Source organism: Chenopodium album, chromosome 1 (genome assembly GCF_948465745.1).
Source record: "Chenopodium album chromosome 1, dcCheAlbu1.1, whole genome shotgun sequence".
NCBI classification, from domain to species: domain Eukaryota; kingdom Viridiplantae; phylum Streptophyta; class Magnoliopsida; order Caryophyllales; family Amaranthaceae; genus Chenopodium; species Chenopodium album.
In genome coordinates, this window is record NC_137834.1 from 3,154,070 (window position 1) to 3,172,157 (window position 18,088).

Consider the following 18,088-nt stretch of genomic DNA (forward strand, 5'->3'; position numbering starts at 1 on the left):
GCGGGTAGCGGGCTGGGTTTATGCTTATTTTTTTGTCCAACGAGCTTCATGTATCAAACTCGAACCCTTTTATGCGGGCTTGATACTTTGTCCTTGCCCGCTTACTAAACGGGTCGGGCTTGCCCGCGGGCTAACGGGCCTTAAATTTTTGTTTTATTTTGGAAATTTTGTGTAGAACTACCCTAAAGATAGGGTCATTTGTGAACAACTACCCTTTTTTTTTATTTGTTTAGAATTACCCACAAGTTTGAAAACGTTTGGGTAGCACTACCCATTAACATTTTCCGTTCAATGAAGACGTCATCGGAGCCCACTTTTTAAACTTTTGCCACCCAATTAGCTCTCCCAATTTGTATAAAGGTTTTAATTTACCTCAATTAACCTAATTAGGGTTTTAATTAGAATTCATTTTAAGGTTCATGAGTTAAGTATTCTTTGGGGATTTTGATTTATAAGGTTTGGGGGTTTAATTGAATTGGGGTTTTTGCTTATTTTAGCATTAATTGGCCATTGTAATTGAAAAAAGTGAAAAATTGGGCCAAAATAACGTTTTAATTGGACGAAAAACGTTAGGGGTAGTACTACGACTACTACCTAAACTTTTTCAAAACTTGCGGGTAGTTCTAAACAAATAAAAAAAAATGGGTAGTTGTTCACAAATGACCCTATCTTTAAAGTAGTTCTACACAAAATTTCCTTTTATTTTTTATAACACTAATTAATCTATTTATTATTTACAGGTGCTAAAATTATTTTGGTAGAGTTGTCTTAAAATTTTTTATTCACAAATAATGATAATAGAAATTAAAAACACACAAAATATGTCATAATATAAAATTAAAATAAATAATTATAACCAATAAAAGCTTATAGTTTATTATAGTCTCTCTGTATTGATTATTTTATTTTCTTAAATACACAAAGTATTATTTTTATTATTAAATATAACACTAACTAAATAAAAATTATTAAAATAGTATTATTGTTATTATAAACGGGTCGGGCGGGCTAGCCCACGACACATATTTTCTTGTCCATACCCGCCCATTTACATTAACGGGTCGGGCGGGACGACACATATTTTCTTATCCATACCCGCCCATTTACATTAACGGGTCGGGCTTAGCCCGCCCAAATATCCAATTTTTTTCAAAAAGGTTGTCCAAGCCCGCCTTTTTTGCGGGCCGGGTTGGGTGGGCTTAGCGGGCCGTCTTGCCCATGAACAGCTCTACTCCACACATTGGTAAGCCAAATTAATAGGTAAGAGAACTCATAATCTCTTCTTTATTTTGACGACTTTAACTAGTCAATTAAGTTTCAATCTTACGACTAGTAATCCTTGATACCTTTCATTGCTAAAATCGTAACTCCGTTGATGAACCCCTCATACCGTCAAATATCATCACCATCACCACTGCTGCGTTAACACATCGTCCCTCTTGAAATTATTCCAAACTCAACAAATTATAATGCCCATTAATGAGTATTGATCATGGAACTCTCGACCCACACAAACTTCTCGCAAGATTTGATAATTCATCTTGTCGCCATTAAACCAAGCATGTTATTATACTTTGTAGAGATTAAATAAAAGGAGGTGGAAAACAAGTGTTATCCTTGTGAATTAAGGGTAGCAGAGTATCATATAGGGTGATAACGTGTTCTTTTAGTTTTCACTACAAGAAAACAAGCAAATTACGACGGACTGGTTCCGACGGACCCGAATTTCCGTCGCAAAAAGTGAAATTTCCGACGGATTTCCGACGAATATAAATTCCGTCAAAAATTTCCGACGAATATAAATTCCGTCGAAAATTTCCGACGAATTCAATATTTCCGTCGTAAATCCGTCGGAAATTGTAAATTCCGACGGATTTTTTCGTCGGAATTTACAATTTTCGACGGAATTATAATCCGTTGGAAAGTTCCGACGGAATTATAGTCCATTGGAATTATCCGTCGAAATTTACAATTTCCGACGGAATTTTCCGTCGGAAAATAATTAAAAAAATTATAATTAAATTCCCAAACCTAAAGCATCCCCTTACCCCTTTGTTATTTCCGCCTCTCTTTCTCTCTCTAAAGTTTTTGCTCTCTCCTTCTCTCTCTGCCCTCCTTCGTTCTCCCTTTCTCAGTCCTCCGTTCTCCTTCGTTCTCCCCTCTTCTCTTCTCCTTCTCTTTCCTTTCTTCTTCTCTTCACCGCCCTTTCTCTCTCCTTCGTTTCTTTTCTCTTTACCTACATCAAACATCGACAACAACAACGATACAACACCGACCGACAACAACAACCGCAACAACACACCACCACCAACATCAATCGCAACAGATTCGCAACACCAACAACCGGGCCGCATCAATATCAAACCCAACAACCACCGTCTTTTTTGGTAGATCTTGTTTTAATTTAGGATAGATTCGTAGATCTAGTTAATTTTATATGTTATTGTAATGATAAATTGTAAATTTAAATAGATAATTGTATATTTATATATTTGATTTAATTTTTGTTGATTAAACATCGTTTTATTTTATGAAATTTTGATTAAATATGTAGATCTACTGGTTTTGTGTGTTATTTCTTGCTTTAGTCGCGTAATTTTTTTTTTTTTGGGTTAATTTACGGTTTTTTGGGCTAATTTTTGGTTGTGGTGGTGTATGGTGGTGGGATAGGGTCGGTGGTGGTGTGTGGTTGTGGTTGGGTCCGGATGGGGGGAAGACTGGTGGTGTGGGGTGGGGGTGTGTGGTTGTGGTTGGGTCTGGATGGGGGGGGGGACTGGTGGTGTGGGGTGGTGGTCTGGGGTGGTGGGTGGCTTTTTTTTTTGTTTTTTTGAAAGATTTTTCCGACGGAATTTCCGTCGAAAAATTCCGGCGAATTATATTCCGTCGAAATTTTCCGATGGATTTTCTCTGGCCTGAAAATCCCTGCCGACAGATTAACTTCCGACGGAATAGTGTTTCCGACGGAAATTCCATCGGAAAAGCTGGTTTTCCTACAACATGTATTCCGACGGCCCGTTACGACGGAAATTCCGTCGGAAACCCCATTTCCGACGGAATTTAGGGTGTTTCCGACGGAAAAATTCCGTCGTTATTTGCATGTTTTCTAGTAGTGTCTGTTTTCTTTAAAGAAGATAATTTCTTTCATATATCTATATGTAGGCAAGTTGGAGGCATGTATAGTATTACTAACTTAGTTTATCATCGGTTTATTTGCAGACGGAGGCTACTAGGTGAACGTTTCGGAGGTTAATTACCTTGAGTTTTACGCACGATCAAGGTAATTTTCAATGTCCATCATCTTTAGAATCCCGTTAGGAAATTGTTTTGAAATATTATGTGCCAAATACGTGCTTATGTAATTATATGTGATCGATAGCTCTATGTCAGGTAGGATGACTATAATCTGATAATATTGAAATTGAAATATTGTTACTTGGGATTAAATTGATTTGTGCAATACTCGTGTGCAATGTGATCGGACAATGTAATCTAATAAAACGTACAGTGAAATTTAAGTTAAGAAGGGAAATGAAACCCGAAAGGGTGAAGAACAGGTTGCCCACTAGTGGTTATGGTTTAAATTATTGTATATTGCTGTTAGTCTTCCTCCTAATCACTAGGTATTAGTGAGGGGTGTGCACACTAGGGACATTCTGTTTATTTTATGGCCATTAGGGTTACGCGTGACCCTCTGTAAAGTAGGTGGTGACAAGGACAAGTCCCGGCATACCGGCGTTCTCTTTCCCTTTCTTAAATAACGTAATAATATGTTAAGTGACAATTTGAACTTGGTTGATTATTATTATGTTTATGAGACTATATAATATGTTTTCGAACTAAAATTATTTATTTTACGGAATGGAGTTGGAATTACTCAGTTTATCTGTTTTTTAGGAGTTTTCTCTCTTTTCTTGTTTCTGATATATTTTGCAGGTTGGTAAGAGGGTACTCGGTTACGTGTGAGGAAACGTTAGAATAATCAAAAGACATTTTTCCGAACTTAATTGTTTTCTTTCAACTATTGGTTTAAAAATAATTGCAGTTTTGATGTAATGACTAATTTATTTTGCCACCAATTAGACCACTTTGTTTATTAATTATTATTTCGTTTTTGCTTTGCATTTATTTTCTAAGGAAAATAACTGTAGCACTAACACTCTCAAAGTTCGATGGTTGGGTTTTGAAAGTTAAAAGGGTTACTCTTATTGTTTTAAAAGACTCGAGTTTTGGGGGTGTTACAAATATAGTGGGTTAATGATGTTAAAAATGTGAGGGTAAATAAGTAAAAGTGTAGTATTAAAGTTGCCAAATAAGGAAACAGGTCAAGTAAAAAGAAACTTCCCAAAAAGGAATACAGGTTAAGTAATAAAGAACAGAGGAAGTATATAGTATTTTTATTATAGGTTTTTTTTTTAAAAAAAAGGAAAATTGCTAAAAATAATCCCAACTTTTACATATTCGCTTTAAATAATCCCAACTTTGGATTATTATTAAATAATATGAACTTTTGGGTGTATTCGCTTTCTATGGTCCCTAACTCGGTAACCAACTTGTTATAATATGTAAAGTGACACGTGTCACCATGTGTGTCACCATGTGATTAGTTAATAAAATTTATATAAAAAAGAAAAACTTACAAAAATTGAAAAAGAAAAACTTAAAAAAAAAATCTCAACCTCCACTCACGAACAACCACCTTCCTCACCACCATCGCGCCGGCCAAAACCCTCTTCCCACCCACGCGCCAGCCATAACTTACTCCCCCCGTCCCCCGCACCAGTTAGCTAATCTTCCCGGCACCGCTTCCCCCAAAACCGCCAATCCCGAAGCCACTTCATCTCTTTCAATTCTCAACATCGTCATCCACCCTTTTTCTCTCTCCTTAACTTTCCGCCTTTTCATATTCGATATTCAGTCTTGTAATGGTCTCTGCCTTTGTTCTTTGGGGGTTCTTGATTTTGTTTGTAATCTGACTTTGAATTAGAAAGTTTGCCTATTGAAGGAATTGAGGAGGGTGATTGTTCGTTTTTGAGGTTTAGTTTAGGGTTTGATCCTACTAGGTTTCCGAAGCAGAAATGCCCTCGCCCGGGAGGCTGCAGCCGCTTCAAAAAAATAGCAAAAAGGAACGCGACCCCCCAACCCCACGAACATTATTATCAGATTGTGGAGAACTCATATTCGATTGATGTGTATTCTTCTGGAAAACGGAAATGGAGAAGGGGTTTGGTTGGGGATGGCAATTCAATCCGAATTTGATCCAAGCCCGATCCGATCCGAAGAAAAAAGTCCGATCCAAATCCGAATTAGTAAAATCCGAATCTGATTTAAAAAGTCTGAATCCGAATGGAGACGGATCAGACTCGGATCTTGCTTGAGGTCCGATGGACTCAACCCAAGTCCGAGTCCGACCCGCTATATATGGAACAATAATACGGGGTAGGTTTTATAGTGCAAGTTTTATGTGGGTCATTTAAAGAGGCAAAAGCCCAAAACCCTTTTTCTAGATTCTTCCGCCACTTTCATTTCTCTGCTACTCTAACTCTCTTCTCGTATGCTATTTCTCTCTCCTCAAAGTTCCTCTTCTCTTAAAAATCCACCATTGTAAACCCTAACATTATTTTTTAATCTCAGCAATCAATCTCTCTCATCTCCTATCATCTTGAAGACCTCAAATTTGGTTCTAATGTGTAGCTAACTAGCTATGCTTGTATTGGTTCAAATCTACAAGATTCCTTCACAAAGTGTTCTTATTAATTTGTAGATCTAGTTTGCAACTTATTCATAAGGATGAAATTTGAGGGAAACGTAAGTATTATGCTAGTTTGAATTAATAATGTTTAACTTAGTTTATATTTCTACATTTTAGTTTGTAGTTTTTACAATTTAAAATTTTAAAAATATCAATTCAATCTATATACTTGTATTTAATTCTGTTGAAATTTTAATTGCAATTATACATGAAGGTAGAGTTTTCAATGATTTGGATGTATAAAAAAAAGTGAAAGCTTTGTTAAAAACAGCAGCTGATATCTTTTGAGAAAAACTTTCAATAGCAAAGGCCAAAGGCAATGTTCATTCCTCCAAGGCTATGCCCAACAGGCCAACAAGAATGACCTTCTCATCGACAGACAACGATGCCATAAAATCTAACAAAGGCTTGTTGTACTCCTCAAAGGTATGAACGTCTTCAATTTGTTTCGTGTTGGCGCCAGAAGCTGCCATATCTAGTGCAGTCGCTTTGTGCCCAGCATTTTCAAGCAGGGGTATGAGCTTGTACCAGCACCATGCTCCCTGACAACACCCATGAACTAAAACGAAGTGTTGTTTCTCCTCATTTTTAGCCTCCATTAATAACAACACCGAAATAAATATATTCTGTAATCTATTTTTACTAATAAATCCTTGATACTAAGTTTAACGTTTGATGGATTGATTAATTACATATTTCGATTTCTGATTTTGCTGTGTCCACATAAAATATTACTGTGTATGAGGAAACACAAGGGTTCCACCAATTTTGGCCTTTACAATCAAGCCTATCGCGGCTGGTGTTAAGACATCATACGGAGTAAACTCGATTGTTCCTAGAATCCAAGGTACACCAACAGGCTTTTCTGGACTGTATGAGCATGTTAAACACCCGACATGTGCAGTTTGATAATCGCTGCTTGTTCTTAATCAAAATCTGCTATTTCATTAAGACTTTTACCCCAAGATTGCATAACAGCTTAAACATGGCTTATATTTCTAATAGATCAACCCACAATTACAATCATTTATAAATAATCACATAAATGTAAATTATAATTGCTTGAAAACCCTATGGGTGCAGGGCTGGGATATAATCGAACTATGTACTTGAAATGTGAAGTTGTTGCTCAATATATCAGCGATCTCTAGCAAACAAAGGCATAGTTCTTGAGGTTTTGACAACATTACCATATGATCAGCTTTCGGTATGAATTTCACTTGATGTGGTGGACTATTTTCAATAATCCAGTTTTGAAAATCCGTCTTCATTAATTCATCCTCTTCAGAAATAACAAATACTCGTTTCACTCTTCCAAATCTTTCTTCCGAAAATAATGAATCCTTCGCTAAGTCCTCACTGAATGTACCATCTAGCTTAACCATTTTTTTGGCCAATTCTATATCCTGCATTCATTTTAACCTTACAATTAGCCATAAACGTCGTACATATTTTAGACATGATGAGGTGAGAATTAAAATGGATCCAGGGTACCATAGTTTGATACTTCAAAATAATAGAAAACACATATAAGTACGATAGTATATGTATGGCACTTGGCTATTACTTCAAGTTTGTGGGATTAATTACCTCAGGCTGGCAATTTTGGTAGAGTTTAGTGCTCAAAATCTTAGGACCAAAAACTAGATGAGTGGCTGCTTTTTCTGGACCATTATCAAACCTGAATGTCGTGTCCAAAAACCCCTCCAAAGGTGTTCTCTTGAACGTCTGTTGAATGATAAAACAGATCAGATTAGTACGAGCACAGTAGAATCGTACATTTGCATCAATTGTTTGACTCCAAATCAAGAGATAGTTTCCTTCAGTAACTTGAACTTTAGGCTGGCAACTATACTGTAGTATAATTGCCATACACCTGCAAATGAGCACCACATTCAGATACATAGTGAAGAATATTGACGGCGTACCTCTTGAACGAGAGTAAGAGGAGGAGAGGAGCAATTAGGCATATAAGCAGACAGAAAAACAGCAACAAGGATCTTCTCTGGGAATTTCTCCATAGCCATAGAGATTGCGATTCCACCAAAGCTATTTCCCACAAGCACAACCTTCTTATCACAGCCACCATCGTCATGTGGATCAATGGACCTCATGACATCCATCAAAGGCTCCACGTAGTCATCAATGGTTTCAATCTCACTTAGCGGCCGAGCATGGACACCACATCCACCAAGGTCAACGGCTGTAACCTGGTGGCCCGCTTGCCTTAATAGAGGGATTAGCTTGTACCAGCACCAGGCTCCATGGCAGGTCCCATGCACTAGTACAAAGTGCTTCATTTTTCTTTATTCCCTTTTTTATTAGCTTGATTGATTTTGTTTTATAACAATATATATGGCTGATTATAAATTACTTAAATAGGTTACTTTTTTGTTTTCTTAATTATAAATACCAATTTATAGTACTAGTACTTTCTCAGATGATGAGGATGGTTATTATTTGAATACGCGTAGAAAGCTACAGAAAATAAACGTGGAGAATAACAGTATTAACTCTACAGAAAAAAGATAAGACGATGATGTGAAAGAGAGCGTGTGTTGACCAATCCTTCTTTGTCTGGCTGGCCATTATCAGTTATTATCACTGTATAAGCAAACTTTAGAATGTAACCACTTCACAATAACTTCCGGTGAGATCGGAATGAAGATAATTTGGTGCGATTCTTACAATGTAACGTACTTCAACATAATCATAGATGTTGTTTGGTTGGAGGTAAAATATAGGAACAATTCTATTTCCTAAGAAATGAAATTTAGTGATTATAGAGTCATAAGAGCAAGGAAAACTTTAACCACTTAAGCTATCCCTATGGACTGTTTTGTGACTCAAAATCATCAAATTGGGGAAAATGAATATTCCAAAAGAAGTTTCAATTCACGTGAAACATACATGAAAAATCACTTGCGGTTACCGAGTCCCCACCTTGGTAAGTCACATTTTCCATGATTATTGTGGGGCCTACTTGCATTTTTCACACTAATAATTTAGTCTCTTTCTCCCCAAATTTATAACAAGTAACTTAAATAAAAATAATGAAGCTAACAAATAAAACAAGGAGAATCAATTCATAGGAATTTTAAGTTCATATATTATCAACCAAACAAACTAAAAATTTATAGGAAATGGGCAAGGGATTACTTCCCATGAAATAAAGTATCCTTATATCCTATGGGAATTCGTTTCCCATGTCAACCAAACAATACCCATGTTAATATGAAACTATCCTACCCTGAAGTCCTAAATTGTCTTATCAAAATCAAATTATTAAAGTACATTGCCAAGATTCGAGCAATGACAAACTTCTCATGAGGTGAAGAAAAGGAGAAAGGAAGATTTTGATACAGGTTTATAAGAAAAATAAATTTTGTTAATAATTTTTTATTTATTTTATTTTTTTTTTGAGGAAAAGATGTAGAGCACTAAAGACATGAATCCAGGTCACCTTTTACGACCCTGTTCCAGATTGACCACATTAAAATCTTTCTGATGAACTGATTTACCATTGAACTGTCAGCTAAGCATGGTTGGATGGCCTGTTTGGAGCATCCTTTTGATCATATCCATCCCAAACGTAGTGTCTGATGAGCTGAATGAAATAGAATTACATTAGTACAGTCTATTAGTCATGATATTGGTGACCTGTGAACATGAATAACAAGAATCGGAAAGAGCTGAATACAGAGATGATGAGATTTACTGTACTGCTCTACGCATACAGTCAACTAGTTAAGAATTATGTTTTTCAGACTTGGTTGATTGTGTCAAACATGGATATGCATGAAAGTGTTAGACTTGAATTCATGTTTTAATTGTATACAAGAATACAACTCATCCAATCAATTGCAATTTTCACACTAGCATCCAAAGACAACTTTGGCAGGGAAAAAAATAAATATGAACACATTTAAGCTCTTCTGGAGAAAACCCGTAATCAGCTTCGAACCATTTACAACGTACTACTTCAAATTATAAAGTTAATGCAGGAACCCCCCAAAAAAAAAGAACATAAAAGGCAAGGAATAGAAAAACAGCTAGGTTAGTGTTGAAACAAATCCTCAAGAGCAGAAAACACCAAGTGGACTCTCATTGAGAAATTGAACATGAAAACATGAGAGTAACCAGAAAGGGTATAGATGCCACACCTTGGGATAGTAATCTCATAGATAGGGAAATGAGATTCCTTCACGACTTGGAATGGGAGGAATATGATCCTTTTTCTCATTTACAAATTTTATTATTTGAAAGAGAACGGAGAACCTCCCGAAGTGACACTTCAATTGCAGCCCTACGAGCACTTCTCTCCTCGGATGCACCCTCTAAAATCATTCATAACAGGTTAAAAACAGGGGATATCTATCTTCTTTTCCAGTTCCACATCTCCACATTGGACCTACAAAAATATAATTATGTGATTCAACTGCTTGAGTAACATTAGTGAACTTTGCAGTAAACACGCTGTATTCATGTGTCCAAAAGATTTCAATGGATGAGTTTGCAGCAACTGTTTAACAAAGGAAGAATTAAACTAAATATAGCAGCATAGTAGTATTGAAGAGTGACTGCCACAGAAGATATGGAATCTACAGCTAAACACATCTACTTTCTATCCATCATATACTAATACTTAATACTTGAAGAGACAACTCACGTATGTAATGTCAAAAAGTTCCAAATCGACATCTTTTGGCCGCACAAGGCCTAGAGCCCTATGGAACATAACTGTATGTAGTATACCTGCATATAATTTCAATGAATGATTAGGTCATAAGTTGGTATGAAAAAGAAATTGACTCACGAGATGGTAAAAGTAAAACACATTCTAAGTTTTCACGATATAAATTAAATTACCTTGAACCAATTACCATTACACTAGTATAAAAGTTCATTGAAAAAAAAAAAAGATGATTGGATAAAATCCACATTTCTGATCATCTTCGAGTAAACTTATTAGCAATATAGCAATATACCAACTAAAATTCAAGATACTCAGACTAGTTGTGTCAAGGTGTACAATGCAATTTAAAAGTGACAATTAACATCGTAACCTTAGTCAATCATTCGAAAATCCATTGCCAGTTTCTTTAATTTTTTTCGAGGTGCTCGAAAATAAAGTCAATTGAAGTGTTGGAATTACAAGAGCAGTCAGGTTCAAATTTTACGACTTTGAGATAACTAGGGCAAATCAAATTTCAACAAGAATAATCCAACAAATAAGGTTTGGAGTATACTACTTCGTATACTTTAACTACAATTCAGCAAAAAAGCTATGAAATTAACAACTGTAGAAATCAAAACCTATCTAATCCAAAATTATTTGACAATTTGCTAATTGATTGCAATTACAGGTTAATATAATCATCTGCAAACCATAAATATCGTAACAAAAGCCAATTACAGAGAAAAAAGGGGTAATCTTACATCGCAAAACTTCTCTAATTTCGAAATGCTCTACTTCCTGCAACAAAATTGTGAAAAATATTAAAAAAAATTCAAATAAAAAAATAAAAAAATTCAAATACTAGTACAATCGACAATTGAAAAGGTAATCAGAAAAAAATTAAGGATGCAAACCAATTCGGCAAACTTCGCAATTCATTTGGACCTAGAAATTGGAATTGAAATCCGATTGAAATGAGGTATACTTGGATGGTAGAGCAATTTAGATTGGTTTGGGAGAGGGAAGAGAGAGAAAGAGGTAAAGAGGGCAAATCAATTGTAATTTCATAATTTGTACTCCATAAAAGATTGTTGACAAAGGAGAACAAGTGATGATTGGAAGTTTAATGATAATTATTAATAACCATTATTAAACTACTTAAAAACTAGAGTGTACCAAATGCACGGGATATATAAGAAAAAATATATTTAAAATATGGAAAGTTGATCTAGATGTTATAACTTATACTTGAGCTGCAATGGTCGGTTTTGGACTGGTCGACTCTGTTGAACCCTGTTTAGCTTTGCTCTAGTGAGTATTAATAATCGTATTAACAATGTGCTGACACTTGTTCTGTCGTGCTGACACCTGCTCTGCATATGATATTCCCTGTTTTGCTTAGAAGCTCAAAAAACAGTGTCTTACTCTTTTATGTCGGTGGCAACGCAATGTAGCTATATATTATGGGGTTTACTTTGTCAAATTTATAGAGGTTACCCGTTTAGTGTTATAGAGGTTACTCGGGTTACTCGGTTAGTGTCATATTGGTTAGTGCATGTCTTGCTCTAAGAGTTATATACTTTAATCTGTTGCAAATAGTTATTCGGCGAGGCCAATTGCGCAATTACGTGTTGTACTTTTTTTTTTTTTTTTATGATAAGAGAAGTGGAAATTGTTTAGAGAGGGTAGTGCCTAAAAAAATGCATATAATTGAAGGGTTGGGGATTTAAAGTACTATAGTGAATTGTTGATAAAGGAACTGTATACTCGTGCTAATGCATGACATATATTATACTATGAACCAAAAAAATACTCGTAAAACAAAGTGAAATGTTAGTACATATTGTTTTAAAAAAAATGAAATGTTGGGGATTTTGAGTGTTATAGTGAATTGTTGATAAAGGAATTGTATACTCGTGCTAATGCATGTCATATATTATACTACGTACCAAAAAAAAAAAAAAAAAAAAAAAAAACATAAAGTTAAATGTTAGTAGTAGTTTCTTGAAAAAACAAAAAGGAAATATTGGACGGATAGTTATTGTTTTTTTTTAAAAAAAAAAAAAGATAAAAAATAAATAAAAATAAAGTTGTTGGATAGGTAGTTATTTTTATTTAAAAAAAAATTTTTTAAAAAAAAAAAAAAACCCCTTAAATACATGAGAGTTGAGCATTTGGGTTTTGGAGGATTTTGGTGAAAAGTGTCTCTACAATTATAATATAGATATAGTTGACAAATTTAGAGCAAAATAAAGGATTTCGAAAGATATGTTAAATATGTTTAAAATGAGTAAAATTATGTTAAGAATATTTTTTTATAGATATAATAATATTCGTGTTAAAGAATATGTCAAATCTTTTTTATTTTAAGTAAATATATTATATAAGCTTAGAGAATTATTTTTGTAAATAAGATTTGTTTCTTTAATTGAATTTTAAATAAAAAAACTAATGACACACCAGAAAATGACACGTGTCATTGCTGGTGTGTCTTTTAGTATATAGTTATTGATGATTGATTGATTATTGATGATTAAGATAATACAATTAATAATGTTGTACGCCCTCTCAAACACTTTACCCGGATATTATGATAATACGGAGTATTTGATTTGTTTATACATCGTATTCTACAAAGCAAATACTCCGTATTATATATCATATTATTTTTAGGAAAGTATTTGATGTGTTTATACATCGTATTCTACAAATAATTTAATCATCTAAATTTTTATGAAATTCTTTAATTAGAGGATTTTTTTGTGTGGTTGGGGTTTGTTTTGTCGAGCCGGGCTTTGGTCTCTGGTTTGACTCGAGTTACTCATAAACGAGTAATTCCTCAAGTAATCCCTGATGAAGTAATATCAGACCGAACCCTTCAAATAACCCCTGACCTAGTTAACTTTAGAGTAACCCCTCAAGTAACCTCTGATCAAATAACCCCTGACCCGACCGAGTTACCCTTTGAGTAATCCCTGATCGAATAACTCCTGACCGAACCCCTCAAATAATTTTTGATCGAGTAACTCGAGTAAGTCTTGCCACACGGTGTGACCGACCACATATAAATTCAGCCACACGGTTTTAGGGGTTATTTTTATTCCTTAAGAATCAAAATTGAGCTTGGAAGGGACAAAAAATTAACGTAATTATATTTTTGAAAAATTAGAAAATAACACCACAAAAAAAAACCGAACTTTTGATTATAACACCACCAAAAAAAAAAGTTTTTATTATAACACCACAAAAAAAACTTAAAAATTTGATTTCACCACCACTTAACTTTTTCTTCCAAATAAACCGTTAAGTGGATCCTATAATTGACACGTGTCAATAATTTGCTGGTTTAAAAAATAAAATAAAAAAAAGAAAAAAAATATTTTAAAAAAATCTATCCCCTTAACCCAGCCAACCCCACCGCCGAAGCCACATGCCCAACCGTCGACACTCTAGCCTAGGCTGTCACCTGTCGATACTCCCAGCCCCCACCCAAAACCGACGAAAATCAGCCCCACCACGACGACGCAAACCACCCCACGACGCAAACCTAAGGCGTCGGAGAACTCTCCTGCCACCGCAACATCACGCCACCACATCGAATTCCCCTCCCTTACCCAGATTCATTACCGACACACTCCAACCCACACCCAAACCCAATTACCGCTTTACATCTCTCACCCTCACTGCCACTATCACTTGAACCCTAACCCGCGCCCAAACCAAATCGAATCAGGGCTAAGGCTGGGTACGATGTGGTGCGTGGTTCAGGTGGTCGGCTGGGTTGGGTTGGCCTGGTTTCGTTGGTCGGTTAAGGGGAGTCGACAGTGTGCGTTAGAGCAACGACGGTGGGCCAGGGAGAACCGACGCCGGTGGTGAAGGTGGTGAGCCGGAGTTTGCGGAGGTTATCGGACTCGAATTCGGAGCTTAGCTATTCGGAGTCGAATGCGGAGGTGGAGCCGGATATTGGGTTCGATTATGTGGTGGATCGGAGTCGGATCCTATATAGTCCGACCTGAGTCCGATCCGTTGTCATTCCTAGGTTTGGTTGATCCTTTTAAGGGTCCGTTTGATGTTGAGTTTGATCATGGAGGTTTTAGGGTGGGCATGTTTGGTGGTTTTTGGGGAAGGGTCTCCGGGAAGGCGATGCCAATGCGGGAGAAGGGATCTGGTGGTGGCCGACGACCTGGCTTGGCCGAGTTGTGGGAGGTGTTGCCGGGAATTGCTGGTAGTTGGGGCTGTGTTATTGGTGGAAGCTGGTTTTTTTAAAAGTTTTTTATTTATTTATTTATTTTATATTTTAACTAATCACGTGGTGACGTGTGTTAGTTAAACCCAAAAAAAAAAATTAACTCTTTGACCAATAACCGATCAATAGGGACCATTTTGAGCGAATACACCCCAACGTTGGAATTATTAAGTAATAATCCAAAGTTGGGATTATGATTATTTAAAGCGAATACGTGAAATTTGGGATCAATTAACCAATCCAAAAAAAAAATCCTTAAATTTTTATTTTTTGAATTGGGGGGACAGCTTTCCCCCCCTTGTTCCTTAGTTGCTCCACCACTAACTATAAGTACCACCATTTTAAACATCTTCGACACCAGCTTTTACCGACAAGGTCGACACCACATTCCGACAACGATGACAACAAAGAAAAACCCTATGAAAACGAGTGAAATTAAGGGTATGGTCGACCCCAAAGGATAGAGGTAACCACGTCCTCCATTGAAAGTTGTATTGAGCTTGATTTTGTTTATTAAATTTCTCCATTGATATTCTTCATTGTTGCCTCTCCGTCAATTCACGCTGTAAGCTTGAGGATATACTATTAAATTTTGTTTACAGTTCGAAATGAATAAAAATAAATAAATAAATTTGTTTGCAGTTGAAATGACATAATTAATAATCCCTACTCAAAGGCATAAAATGACGTTTGTACTCGTAGATAAATGGATTTTGTTTATCATCAACATAAACTTGTATTTTCTCCTTCCCGCCTATTTTATTCCTAATCTCTATTCCTCTGTTTTTCTCTTTATTTCTTTTCTCCATTTCTCAGTTTTTCTCTCATTCTCTCTCTTCCATTTCTTTGTTTCTCTTTTAACTCTTTTTTTCCCCTCTCATTCTCTCTTCTCCAATTTTCTGTTTCTCTTCTTTCATTTCTCTTTTATCTCGTGTTATGAAGAATTCTCAACCTAATCGCGAGCTAGATAACTTGTAGGAAAGAGTTGATTTTTTAAAATTAACTCTACAAGGAGTGAAAAATATCAATTCTAATCTACGATAGCTGGATTTTTTTCCCCGGTCATCATTTTTTATTAACGATTTTTTTTTCTTAATTTCTGCTTCTTTTTGTGAATTTGTAGAAACTAAACATGGAGGAAAACACGTCACATTTGTTTCCTTCATAAACATCGTCAACAAAGAGGTTGTTCGTTACAGTTTGATTCACTATATCAATCACCTGACCAGCTTGAACCAAAGATTAGAAGGTTGATAGAAGACAACTCCGACCTTGTAAAACTTCTTCCTTGTGCTCCTCACTCATACATTGAATTATTTAATATGAAAAAGATAATACAAAAATCACGAGTAATAGTTTAACGTAATTTGTTAATTTTATAAATAATTTCAAAATATTTTTTTAATAGTACCATGTTTGAACCCACATATCATGTCAATCATTTTGTAAATATACTTGTAACTTGGATATTAGAGCCAACATAGTTTTTGTGATATAAATAAACTGGTAAATTATTTATTTCATATAATCTAAAGTACATATAAAAAATTACTTAAATCACTAAATCTCATTCCACATATAAGAAAATTATGATAATGGATTTTAATTTGATTCAAAATAAATTTCTTTTGGTCAAATTGTTTGTCCTTTATGCTTAAAAAATATATTGTTGTCCTTTAAATAATGGCTAAGTCTTCCAAACTTGCGGATAGTTCTAAACAAATAAAAAAAATTGGGTAGTTGTTCACGAATGACCCTATCTTTAGGGTAGTTCTAAACAAAATTTAATTTCGATTATGACAACCTAATAACACAACTTACACAAGTGCGTTCTAATTGACAAACTACTTCAATAAAAAAATGGAAAAATTGTCAGGAATATTACGACCTTTCAGTGGTCTTCCATAAATATAATGACCTATGGGTTATCCCGGAATATTACGACCTTTGACCCTGATCTTCTATAAATAGGACGTAACCGGTTGGTGACCTGTTAAAAGGGTTAAGTGTGACACGTGCCACTTTTATTTATTTATTTATTTATTTTTATGGGAAAATTAAAGATTTCATTTATAAAATAGCCAAATGGCACTTACAATCAATTTTTGAGAAATTTAAAATTCCAACAAAAACATATAAAGTCCTAAAATTAACATCGCAGAATCGATTGATAATAGACTTAACAAAAAACTTCATCCGGAGCAATACAATCTGTGAGTTTGCTCTAATTCGGCATAAGATCTGCAGATGCATAATTTTTTGGATGAATATCCTTCCGTGGTCTTCTAAACTCCGGTAGAAATTGCGAAACCTTCGATCTTCACTCTTCAATGAACAAGTAATTATAATCCCTACCATGAACACCATCTTAAGGATGATGTCTTTTTATTGAAAGCAATTAAAGAGATTTTGGGGCTTTCCACTGGTAAAACCAGCGGAAGCCCCTACAAAATTCACAAATAAAAATCAAGAATGAAGGAGATGAAGAAAAGTAGGGAAGGATTGATGAAAAAACAAAGAAAAAAACCTAGCAAAAGAGGCTAGGAAAAACCCTCCCAAGGGAAAACCCTAGAGGGAACTATCTCTCTCTAAAAACTAGAGAGAGGAAAAAGCACGTGTCACTTTTTAATTGGTCAGATACTTTTTTGTTTAATTTTACAATTTTTTTATTTTAATAAATGATTTTAATATAAAATGTTGATTTGTATAATTAAAAATAATAATTTTAATTTAAAAAAATTCCCTTAGCACCCCCTGCCCCCATACCCCCGTGAAACACCCTACAACCACCACCCCTATGAAACCCACCATGGCCGCGAGCCCCACCCACCCCCGTGAAACCCCCACCGTAATTCTCGCTTCTCCGTCCTCTATCCATTGATGCAAGCAAGTATATATTGTCAGGGTCAAAAATGAAAGGGTTGGGTAGAATTTTAGATGAAGTGGTCGGAAGTCGATTTTAATGGCGGTGGGATTTAGGTGAAGTGGGCAGGTTTCCTGTTTAGGGGTTGGCCGGAATTTCAAAACCGATGAGAATATAAACTCAGGGATTCGAAAATGAAAGGGAAAAGGTGAGGGCTGCCAGAGTTCGAATTTGGGAGGGGAATGGGGTAGGCTGGTCGAAAAGGAGAGGGGAATGGGGTGACGTGGTCGGAAAAGGGAAGTGAAGGGCATGGGGTGGTCGCCGAGGCTAGTCGGAAGGGGAGGGGAAGGTGGCTGTCGGAAAACCCATTGTGCTGCTGGAATGGTTGGGGAAGAACAGGGTGGGTTTTACATTTTTCTTTTTTTTATTTGTATTTTTTCTTAATTAAAAATCAGTTTCTTGAAAAAGAAAAATATAAAATCAAATTAAAATTTCTAACCTAACAATGCAACACGTGTCTTATGTTACCGATTTTTTGTCCTATTTATGGAA

At 35.5% G+C, this 18,088-nt stretch overlaps 1 protein-coding gene across 1 annotated transcript; it reads right to left on the reverse strand.

Annotated features, from left to right (window-relative positions):
- Window positions 1-6,685: 6,685 nt before the first annotated feature.
- Window positions 6,686-11,539, reverse strand: LOC145631749 (salicylic acid-binding protein 2-like). The gene is made up of 7 exons (XM_081683952.1): window positions 11,342-11,539; window positions 11,189-11,225; window positions 10,419-10,504; window positions 9,913-10,160; window positions 7,678-9,356; window positions 7,340-7,477; window positions 6,686-7,155 (listed from the first exon to the last, which is right to left on the reverse strand). Exons 5-7 carry the CDS (start codon window positions 8,047-8,049, stop codon window positions 6,802-6,804), a joined length of 864 nt encoding a protein of 287 aa, XP_081540078.1. The 5' UTR covers window positions 8,050-9,356; window positions 9,913-10,160; window positions 10,419-10,504; window positions 11,189-11,225; window positions 11,342-11,539; the 3' UTR covers window positions 6,686-6,801.
- Window positions 11,540-18,088: the final 6,549 nt, after the last annotated feature.

Excerpts from the sequence above, each read along its gene's own strand:
- LOC145631749 (XM_081683952.1), bottom strand. The coding sequence starts at position 8,049 with ATGAAGCACTTTGTACTAGTGCATGGGACCTGCCATGGAGCCTGGTGC. Across the intron at positions 7,478-7,677 it reads CTCTTACTCTCGTTCAAGAG|ACGTTCAAGAGAACACCTTT; the intron begins GTACGCCGTCAA and ends ATCATTCAACAG. Across the intron at positions 7,156-7,339 it reads ACCAAAATTGCCAGCCTGAG|GATATAGAATTGGCCAAAAA; the intron begins GTAATTAATCCC and ends AAATGAATGCAG.